This window comes from Asparagus officinalis, chromosome 4 (genome assembly GCF_001876935.1).
Source record: "Asparagus officinalis chromosome 4, Aspof.V1, whole genome shotgun sequence".
NCBI lineage: Eukaryota > Viridiplantae > Streptophyta > Magnoliopsida > Asparagales > Asparagaceae > Asparagus > Asparagus officinalis.
The window spans coordinates 40,228,995-40,240,934 of record NC_033797.1 but is presented as its reverse complement, the minus strand read 5'-3'; the positions used below and the strand labels follow the sequence as shown (position 1 = coordinate 40,240,934).

General features: G+C 40.6%; 1 protein-coding gene across 1 annotated transcript in view; it reads right to left on the bottom strand.

Annotated features, from left to right (window-relative positions):
- Positions 6,138-11,940, bottom strand: part of LOC109837257 — a 6,120-nt gene continuing 317 nt past the window's right edge. Inside the window, exons 2-6 of the mRNA XM_020405418.1 lie at positions 11,430-11,620; positions 11,262-11,341; positions 8,763-10,217; positions 8,483-8,648; positions 6,138-6,914 (exon numbers count right to left, since the gene is read on the bottom strand). Coding sequence (XP_020261007.1) covers positions 6,328-6,914; positions 8,483-8,648; positions 8,763-10,217; positions 11,262-11,341; positions 11,430-11,511 — 2,370 coding nt within the window. The 5' untranslated portion in view covers positions 11,512-11,620 and the 3' untranslated portion in view covers positions 6,138-6,327. The remainder of the gene's footprint in view (positions 6,915-8,482; positions 8,649-8,762; positions 10,218-11,261; positions 11,342-11,429; positions 11,621-11,940) is intronic.

Genomic DNA, 11,940 nt, shown 5'->3' with positions numbered 1-11,940 from the left:
TACATGATCGGGTTATCCTTAAGAATATTACATATAAAAATTCTCCAGGAACTTCCCGTCAATGATAGGAAATAGTTTAGACTCATAAACCTATTGGAGTATCAGGAAACAGTTTAACCTCTTATACCGGTCGGAGGATTGAGAAGCAGTTTATACTCTTATACTTATCAGAGTCTTGCCGTTCTCGTTTGGCTTATCCGAGCGCTATGACGCTGGCTTCAACCAATGTCTGGATGCAATTCTTTAAAGTAAAGCAAGCCTTGGTGGGATGAATGATCCTCCTATGGTACGCGCAGTACTTCGGATACGCAGTATTGTCAGCTTCCTCCTGATTCGTGATGGGTGGCAGCTTGATCTTGTTGTTTTCGAGAAGGGTCTCGAAGATGGCTGGAACGTCTTCGTCCTTGAATGAGTACTCTTTTTGTAGCCTCGGACCCGAAGTCTTCTGCTGTCTTCGGGGTTGCTGTTGCGACGTCTAATTAACATCAACAACTGTTGTAGGTGCCTTCCCTTCATCATAGGAAATAAGACTCGAATTCAGATGGTTAGCCATCGGTTGGCTTCTTTCGACCTTGCTCCTTCTGAGGAAGCGTTCGGCCTGCTCTTCGCGCACCTTTAACTCTTTTCAGCTATTGAGTGGCTCTACTCCCATAACGTCCAAGATGTTAATGGACAAGTTGTTATAACAGGTCTGCAAGACGAATTCCTCTGTGACGGAATCCTTACAGTTTATTGCCTGATTGCGGAAGCGTTTGATGAAGGTATCCACCGACTCTCCATCTTTCTGTTTCTCATCAAAGAGTGTCCTGATTGATACTTCGGCGTCATCATCGAAGAAATGAGCGAGGAACATGCTCTCCAGGTCCTCCCAGCTATTGATGCTTCCGGGTTTAAGATGCCGGTACCAATCGAAGGCAGGCTGGCGAAGGGTGCTAACGAATGACCGAACCATTAAGGCTTTATTGCCGGAGATCATACCTAAGTGGGACTTGAAGTAGATCAGATGCTGAGTGGGCGAGCCCTTCCCGTCGAACGGTGTGAAGTTGATCAAGTTAAACTTTGCCGGATACGGAATCGAATCCCACTTTCTTGGGTAGGGAGATAGAATAACTATCTTTTTTATCCCCTGAGCAGGCATCAGCGCGTTGATTTTGCTCTCGAGGTCCTTTATTTTCTCGTCCTCGTCTGTATCAGATCTTGGACGATTCCTGAGAGGAATAACGGGGCCACTCCCATTATTGTCATCTTTGGTGGGACCACCCCTAGTATTGTTGTCTTCGGTGGGAACACCCCCAGTGTTCTGGTCAAAGGGAGGGTTCTCAGCATTGAGACGTTCATCCACCTCTGAATCGTTATGTGCTTGGTTAGCAAGGTTGCGACGGCTGGATTCACCGAATTGATTGGACAAGACCCGAATTTGTTGATCATGCTCTTCCCTCATCCGCATCATGGCCATTTTCATTTCGAACTTGAAGTTCTCTTTTTGTTTGGCCAAGGCATCCTCAACCATTTTGGCCACTTCCTCGGTGTTAATCATAAACACTTCGCGGGATTGACCTGGGCTGGATACCGTTTTGTCAGAAGCGACTGCAGAGTCGGCATCTGATGTTTCATCATCCGAGGATAATCCTTGATTCATCCTCTGATAGTCCCTTTGTCTAACGGTTCCTGACCGTAACCGAGTTATACGTTGGGATATGTCCGAAAAATGACGAGGACTGAAGCTTCGCGTTGACTTCCCCTTATCAACCATATTAACTGTGACTTCTGGAAGTTCGTCATCTTGCGCAGCTGGTCTTTTTCTATAGAAACACCTTGGCTTGGTCCTGGGTGTTCTGGTGGAGATCCTTTCAAATACCGAGACCCTCTGTGAAGCGGTCTTGGGGTAGCTACACACTGATAATACTACCCTGATAATTTTGGTACACGGATAGTGAGAGTCCGCTTTCTGGGTACCTCTCTTTCGAGATTTATTCGTACCCCTAGCCTGATAGTATAACTCATCGACGTTGCGGTCAGAGTAACCTACCGGCTGTTTACATGAATTCTCAGGTATAACGTGTTCGTCTGCTTGACGCATTTTCTTCTGAGTAAACAATGCCTTGTTGGTGTCTGCAGGAGTCACTCGTTTGGAATCACACTTTTCTAAGGGTAAAACCTTAACGGGCTCCTAGCCTTCTGTACGCACCCCCAATCGAGCGGTTATAGGAATCAACTTGTTTGGAGGTCGCGTACGACCCATAGTCTGGATGCTCGCTCGGGGTTCCTTCAACGGTCCCAATCGTTCCTTAACAGACGCTTTGCCTCGATCTTCGGGTAGAGAACCGAGGAGATGCTTCAATGGAATTTTGTATTTAGAGAGATCCACGCTGTCGTAGGGCCTCACCGGAGGTACGGGAGCAATAGGAGCGGGATCTGAAGAGGGCCTCACCGGAGGTACGGGAGCAATAGGAGCGGGATCTGAAGTTGACGAAGGCTGGAGAGCAGCCTCGGATCTGGAATCGAATGAGAGACACGACTGGTGTCTCTTGGGTAGAGGCATTATTTTTACCTTCGACACCCAAACCTGCTTAGATCTTGGTGGTTTTTTGACCACCTCTTCCCGCTGTAATTCTCGTATCTTACGCATAAGGATCTGGGCATGCGCAAGAAGTGCACGGCGCTTCTGGATGCGCTCCTCGAGAGTCGAATGTGTTCGTTTGATCCGAACCCATTTGTAAATTCGAGGTTGGGAGGAGGATCCCGATGCTTGTTGTGGTGATAACTTAGCCACTTGGCGCTTTCTAAACTTCAAATCCGCTTGGTAACGGAGTCTGTCTACCTGATCCAAAGCCTTGGTGAATTGGCGCGCGAGGCGTTGGCGTTGCCTTTGACGTGCTCTCTTTGATAAAATTAGCGGGCCTTCAGCAGCCGACTCCTTGATCGAGGAGGAGTTCAAATCTGCAGATTCGGCTTCATTGGACGCCGATGGATTATTGCAAGGTGCAATTGTAGCAGCGGTAGTGGGGAGATCAACTTCTTGGGTCTTCAGATCTGAAGACCGACGGATCTTCCGGGAGGAGGAGACCTTCATGCACTTATGAGCCGAGGTAGATCTGGAGGAGGAGGAGGAGATGTACTCCTCAAATTTTTGTTGGTCGAACTCGTATTCGACCTCTTCAGCCACGGGGATCTTGATTATTGGCTGCGGCATGACAGCTTCGGCAGCGAAGCTGTTGGCTCCCACTTTGGTCGCCAGCTTGTTTGAGGTAAAAGTTGATATCTTCATTGCTGAATCTATTACACATTTATCGATTACAGATTCAAAGTAAAATTAGTCTTTTTATAAGACTTTCTTACACAATGAAAATAAAAAAATACAACTCTCGTCAAACAGCACAGAGATCGTTTATCGGTCTTCTGCTTACGTGGGATCTTGGCCTGTGACGGGGACGTTGATATCCGTTGACCACCAAATGATCAGATCAGATCCGAAGCTTCGTCGATTCACGAAGGAATCAAGAAGCCGAAGCGCTTATCTCGGCAACAACGAGATAATTTCTCTTCTTAAGATCACCGCAACGGGGTAATCTTAAGGGACGAAACGGGTTGCAGATCTGACAAACTCCTCTTCTTTATGACGAAGAATCCGTTAAAGTCTCCTCCTCTTCTCTGAAATTCGTGGCTTTTTAGTCCTCAATCCGACAGGGCTTCGCCAACGCTCGAGAATTCCAGCTCCGAAAAAATGAGGGCCTTAGGGCTGTATTTATAGGCTCCGGGGAATCCAGGCGATTAAAACCACATAACAATAAAAAAAACCACTTTTTAGGGCCTCAGGACACCCTCGGGCGTCTCAGCGCCGATACACCCTTGGGTGTCTCGGCCATCTCAGCGCTGATACACCCACACCCTTGGGTGTCTCGGCCAAATCGAGACACCTTGGGGTGTCTCGGTTGGGCCGAGACACCTCGGGGTGTCTTAGCTTAGGTTGAGACAACTCGTTTTGCGCGCTTGTCCGTTTTCGTCGTAACTTCTTCATCCGAACTCGGATTTGAGTGATTCAAAGTGCGTTGGAAACCCGGCGAGGAGATCTACAAGCTCCGATGATTGTATCATTGTGCAGTAAACTAGGACATGAGGGGCGCTTCGCCTTTTGTAAGCGACATGGGGCTCCCGATCAGTTCGTATCCTCGTTATTCTGAAACTCCGTTGCTTCACATAGTTCGTCGATTCACTTCAAACGTTAATCGACATCAATCAAGCTTCTGTAACTCGAATAGCAATGTTCATCGTCTTCTCTCTGTCTCGACCCGTGTGCGGGGACCTATATGCAAATTTTAACGCCTACAGGAGCTAGTAAAACTATCAGAAGGGAAGAGAGCAGTTGGATGCAAGTGGGTCTTCACTAAGAAGCAGAATCCAGATGGATAGGTTGAACGCTACAAGGCTTGTCTAGTGGAAAAAGGGTACAGTCAGACATATGGCATCGACTATGATGAGACTTTTGCATCAGTGACGAAGATGAGCACTGTTCGGACCTTGATCTCTTTGGCAGTAAATGGTGGATGGAAGCTACACCAACTAGATGTGAAGAATGCATTTATTCATGGAGATCTAGTGGAAGAGGTATACATGGAGATACCAACAGGATTTGACACAAATAAGACAGTGGGCAAGGACTGCAGATTGAAGAAGTCTCTCTATGGGCTGAAGCAGTCTCCTTATGCTTGGTTCGACAGATTCAGGAGGGCTATGATAGGTATGGGGTATCAGTAGATTAACGCCGATCATACTGTGTTCTTTCGACGGAGTGGAGACCACATTACCAAGCTTGCGGTATATGTGGATAATATGATTATTACAGGAGATCATGAGAAGGAGATTACCCAACTCAAAGTGAGATAGGATAAGGAATTCGAGGTGAAAGATCTTGTCTTGCTTCGATACTTTCTTGGAATAGAAATAGCTTGAGGAGAAGAGGGGATTGTCCTCTCCCAAAGGAAGTATGCGCTGGATCTTCTCAAAGAGACAGGGATGTTAGGGGTGCAAACCTGCAACTACACCGATAGACCAGAAGTTCAATCTGGGTGCTGAGGCTGGAGAACTAGTTGATTGTGACAGATACCAGAGGCTGGTGGGTAGGTTGATCTATTTGAGTAACACACGTCCCGATATCTCTTTTGCAGTGAGCGTGGTGAGCCGTTACATGCATGATCCGAGGAAGGGTCATATGGACGCAGTGTACCAGATTCTGAGGTATTTGAAGAGTGCCCTCGGAAAAAGGGCTGATATTTAGGAAGAATGAACATGTGAGCATTAAGGGTTACTGTGACTCTGATTGGGCTAGCTGTGCTGAAGACAGAAGGTCCACATCGGGATACTGCATCTTTATAGGAGGCAACTTGGTCTCGTGGAAGAACAAGAAGCAGTCAGTGGTGGGGAGATCAATAGCTGAGGCAGAGTATAGAGCTATGACCTTGAGAGTTGCGGAGTTGTTGTGGCTGAAAAGTATGCTGGTGGAGCTGAAGCTGGATCAAGGAGCCAAGATGAAGCTGTGGTGTGATAACAAGTCAGCCATCAGTATCGCCAACAACCCAGTACAGCATGATAGAACCAAATATATCGAGATCGATAGGTTTTTCATCAAAGAGAAGTTGGACAGTGGACTACTGGAGTTAAGTCATGTTCCAATTAAGGACCAGGCAGCAGACTGTCTGACTAAGGGACTTAGCTCAGTAGATATGATTAGAGGATGCGACAAGATGAGCTTAGTGGATATCTTTCACCCATCTTGAGGAGGAGTGTTGACATATTAATAATATGTAGGGGGTTATTTGTATGTTTGTGTTTATAGGGGCCTATATAAGCCAAAAAGATTTCAGTAATGAAACAAGGCTTTTCAATTCAATAATTACTCATCAAAAAGATGAAAATGTTATTGGGCTAAACCTCCTCCCTCATCTGGAAAAAAGGAATAAGCACATGTTAAATACGCTAGTTTGTTTTATATAATCTGGTAAAAAGGGAATAGGCACATGTTAAATACGCTAGTTTGTTTTATATCACCTGGTATAGAACAGACGTGGCTAGAATTGCCTTAATATTTCATACCATAATATATATGTGCAAAGTATATATAAACTCTTGTAATAAATAAATGAAATCAAATGTTTTCACTCCACTCATCTCTTCTTGGTTCACATTTACATTATCAAGTCCCGGTTAACAATCAATCAACAAATATGGTTAGCACAAACACCCAAATATCATTTACACCCCCCTTACACCAATATACACACACTAAACAACTAAATACAAATACATGAAACCACTAAAAACACCACCTCACTATGATCTCAAATCAATTATTTCAGAAAGAAACTCATCAACCAAATCATTAAGAATCGCCAGCTCCACCTTCTTCCCTGTAACATGAATATCTTCATCCAATATCGTGCACCACGTATCGGTTCTCACATCGTTAGCTGCCATTTCATCTGCTGAATTTGATTCATTCAAGTCTCGCTTTTCATAGATTTGTATCTGCCTCCACAAATCATCCAGGAGGTTTTTCGGACATGGTAACAATTTTAAGAACATAGCGTTTGATTTTGGCATCATCACCCTGGGCAATGCTTCATTCATTAGATCGAACAACAATTTGTGACTTATATTAGTAATGCCTTCAGAAAGGGAAGATCCTATTTCATCCGTCTTCTCTTGTTGTACATAAGCTTCCTCAACTTCATCAAACACCCAATTAGGAATTGGCTCTTTAAAGACTTCACTCTCATAGAGACCAGCAGTTATGAGGATATCTCTTATGTAAGCTTGTGCATGCCCTTGGACTACAACTGCTTCACTGGAACGAGATTCTTGAACTGTTACTTCTTCAAGTCCACTACATTCAACATGCTGTAGAAGATTTTTTGGATCTATGACAGGAGAAAATAATGAAAGAATTTAAATGATATTCTTTAAGCAAGAATACCAATTGCAGGAATATCCAACTTCAACAAAGAAAAACAGCGAGTTTGTCGTAGGTGACTAGTTAGTAGAAGTGCTGTATTCAATCCAAAAGTTTGTTCGACATAATGTTAAGTTGTTTACACTAGTCAAAAGAATACTAGGTCTGATGAAGAATTTGATCATATTCAAAATGAAATTAGTGAAACAGGCAGAGTTGAAGCTACTACAACAGGAATACTATATATATATATATATATTATATATATAATATAGAGAGAGAGAGAGAGAGATGAGCTTATGTCAACTTAAGTGGATAGCAAGCCTTGGTCCCACCAAACTTTTATATCCACTTTTATAATATATATATATATATATATATATATATATATATATATAATATATATATATATACTATATATATATAAGTCTCTTCATATCTTCATGGATGAGGACATCATGGGTAAGAAAGTAGGCTGGTAGTCCGCTTAGTTGAACATAAGAATTTCCTCTCTCTCCTTCTCTCTCTCTCTCTCTCTCTATATATATATATATATAACTATATATATATTTATATATATATATATATAATATATATATAACTGGATCACTATAGCCCTTGATATATTTATATGTGGGACAAGTAGCGAAACCAGATTTCCACTTAATGGTAATGTCTCTTCACATATATATATATATATATATATATATATATATTATATATATAATAACATATATATTATAATTATATTAATAGTATATAGGGAAAAGTGAATCTAAGGTGACACCCTAAGCTCCCACCTAAGGACGCAGCCTAAAATCACATCATTCCCTAATTGTTTTTTGCGATCCACTCCGTTGAACTTGAGCTACACGTTCTTAGACCCAAACACATCAATTTTGGGATGAGCCCGTCGTGTTTTAACCCTTTGTTGAGCCGTGCAAAAAGTTATATTCATTCGAAACCGTTAAAATTATGGCGAATGGATGAATGGTCAAAACACGACGGGTTCATCCCAAAATTAATGTGTTTGGGTCTAAGAACATAGTAGCAAAACCAGATTTCCACTTATATGTGAATGTCTCTTCACAATTTTACCCATCTTTACGTTTGCAGCACTCTAAGTTATATAGATAACGCGTATCAACGTATCGTGTCATACTTGCGGAAAATGATACACAAATACAAGTGTAAATTTTAACAATCAAAAGGACATGGATACAGCGAACGTGTGGAGTATTTTCTTTTTTCACTCATTGTGTATTTCTATGGGAGAAAGAATCAGCCCAACACCCAATTTTCTCGATTCTTTTGTCAGTTCAGGTTCCATTAAAGGCAAACATCCATATATGGTTGGAGAAAAACAACTAACTTCTGGATCTCATACTATCCAATTACAAAATATAGTCGACAACAACAACAATCTACATTTATGTCTTTCTTTCTTTGTACATATATTATTTATTATTAATAAAATTTATGCATGAGTTTCTTTTACCTCCAAGAAATAAAAGAAAAAACTCAAATTGTTCATACCAGGAAGTATCGAGCTTCCATCTGTGGAAACTTTAACTGTTGATTGGTCTTCAATAAAAGGTGCCTGTAATGGGGAGACAGGACTTGGAACACCCGGACGAAAGAATTCATCAAAGGAGCTGCTCGAGACTGATGCAGGGCTTGGCGGCACCTCTGTAGAATTTTCCTAACATCACAAATAAAATATAAAATAATAATAATAATAATAATAATAAATATCATACTCATATTGTTCATTTTTTGCCTATAAAGAAGCACAGCGCAATGTTTAAGTATTTACCTGTACGCTGCCGACTCTCAGAACTACAGAAGGCACAGTAACAAGGAAATTCGAAGAACCAAATTCATTTGCATCTGATTCATCTATTGAATGTGTCTTCTTCCCGAAAAATTTTCCTCTAAGAGTGAAATTCTGCCTCAAATTTGATACAGTGCCTTTGAGGTTGAATCCCTCTTTTTTTCTTTTCCTTGATTCTGATGAAGAATTTTCAGATGCTTCATGCTTGCTATGAATTCGGGTTCGACCTTGTGCATGCTGATCCTGTAAAAGAAGTTTCCCGAAAGATACTGGAGCTGAAAAAGATCTGACCAATTTTCTTGGAGACTTGGTCTCAGCATCAAATACTGCATCTTTCTGCTCACTTCTAATAGCTATTGATTTTGTAGGAGGTTTCTTCGCTCCCCATTGGCATGATTCATTCCCGAATTCAGAAAAATCATGCATCGATTGTGATTTCACATAGGTTTCATTTCTTAAAACATTCTTCAGTCTCTCTGACAAGAGCTTTCTTGTGTTTCTATTGATGAAATCTGGCTCACATCTATATGATCTTGTTGACTCTGAGCGTATCAATGATGAGCCAAGGTCCCTAGTGACACTTTCTCTGATTTGTTTTGCTATATGCCGTGCAAATTGTTTTGTGTTTTGTGATCTCTCACTGAAAGATGTCTCATTAGTAAACCCTCGTGGCCCGGTATCAATTCTTGCCTTGCCAATGATTTCAGACTTGAGCCTTTCTTTCACCTCTTCAAGAAAATCTTGCATGTTGGCTTCCTTCTCTAATAACTCAGGCGAACATGATAAGGAGCCTTCAGCATCGTCACTCATTTCTACACTAGGTCTTAAAATCACTATCTTTGTTGCTGAAGAATAACCGTCTTTATTCATGTAGTTCGGGAATATGTTTGGGTGATCTACTGAAGCATAACCCTTAGGTTCGACAAGCTTCTTGTATCGAGACATCTTTTCTTTGTTGAGACTTGCTTGTGCAATTATTTGATTAGCTTTTTCCTGTGGAAGATAACTATCTTCTTCAATAGTTTTTGAGTGTTCCCATACCTTGGAAGTTTGCCATGCTTGGAAATCCTTCTTGAATTTTTGCAATAACTCTTCTTGAGGGTGTTCTCGTGGTTTCGTAGATTGGACCCATTTTTTCTTAATACTATAGGGCAATGAATCTTGTTCTATTTTCCTAATTGAGGCTGATCTCAATTTGCTCGCGTCTTTTCTAGGTACATGGAGTCCAGGTTTCTCATCCTTTTGTTGATATGCAAGAACTGCAGGCTTTGTTTCTGAAGGAAAAGCATCCATGCCCATCAAACGGGCAACAACGCTTGGAGAACTGTGTTTGTTGTTCATTCTCTTTGACATTTCCTCATCGATCAACCTTTTTATTGGGGTGTCATTTGAACGATAGCTCATTTTGGAGGACTGCTTCTTTACTTGGCAGGAGTACTGTCATTAATATGGAAGATACTAGTTACAGGAGCTATTTAACTATAACAAGTATAAAAGAAATCAACAAAGAATAGAGTAAATTTGCTTTTGAAAGACTTCATTGATAAAATCATTCGAATAGAACCAATGTGGTGAGATAGTGACGATAAAAAGGATGTAGAAGGTGGGTGTAACTGACAACAAAAACACTAGTCAATATGGTGAATGGTAGTTAAAGACGGCGAGTTGCAGAAATAAAATTAATGGAGGCCACTAGTAACATATAAAACACAATGGTATATAACAACAAAAGAATATTCTGGAAGAATACTACGAAGAGCTAAGAACCAGTATGTGCTATTCTACTTCATAGTGTTTGTAAATGACTGTCAAATCTTTTCTTTCTTCCTTTTTTTCAGAATAAAAAATGACTGTCAACTTATCTCAAATAATGACTGTTAATTCAAATCCCTGGCTGAATGTGCCTATCTGGAAGAACTATTTATATTGACTTCCACAGTTAGTATATTGGAATCTATCTGAAAAAGATGATTTTCTTCATATTTAGGCTGACTTAATCTTTGCATGCTTGAAACATGTGGGTATTGTGCCAACTACATACATAACAATATAATTTGACCAGGCAAGTCGAATTTTAATGAAATCTTTATTGCACAAGAAAAACAACAAGGAGACCCTTACTTCTTTTGAGGTAAAACAATGGTTAAAGTTACAACAAAAACTTCCAATTGATCCCAAATGAATAAGCACACATAAGCGTTGAAACAAAAATTATAGAGGAATGACAAGATAAAGATTTACCAATAGCATACAAGATCCAAACAATAAGTATACAACCAAAAGTTACAGAGAAAAAAAAAGCTAAAACAGACACCTACAAGATACAAGTACCCCTAATCGTAGAATTTGGGTAGAATGTCTTGTACTTACTAATGACTTCTACTATAATGATCTAGTATACAACTACTGAGGAATCTAAACAGGAATAATCAAACAGATGATCGATGTGTGATATCAAAGAGATAAAATTAAATTACTCACCGGGATGTCCTCCTGAACGACACTATAATTGTATGATGTTTCTTTGGAGAACTCCAAACTATTCCTAGGTGCTTCTTGACCTGAAAACGTTTCCAAATGTTCACATATCTTACCTCTTTTTTGGGAGGGGAAATATAGTACATAAGCATTAAAAGATACAATACTTACCATCACCTTGCCTTTTTTGAGCTACAACTTTCCTGGATGAATTGGCTTGATTTAAGTCAAAAAAGTGTAATATACTCCCCATGGGACTCAATCAATATAAGCCAATAATGAGACCAAAGCTTTATCCCAATAACATTTGATTATACTCGCCAACATCCACCACTAACAAAGGCAAACAGTTATACATTAACCTGCGAGACCAAAACAACATTAATAATTAAATACTAGATTAAAATCCCATGTCCCTCATAACGATCACAAAATCTAGTATAAAAAGTCAGCAAAAAAGATTACAGACTATTGTCATATTTTAGCTTCTGATGAAGTGCTTGTTGATCTCTATGGGGAATTTAACAAAAAAGGAATTCCAATCGTATAGAAGCTCGAAGGACAGATGAAATTTAGTTCAACTATTGTTTAAGGTAAGGGGAGTGATTCTACATCCAAATACCACTATCTATCATCAAAGTCTTAGTAATTTAAAGTTTTGGATCCAAATTTTAGCGCCAAC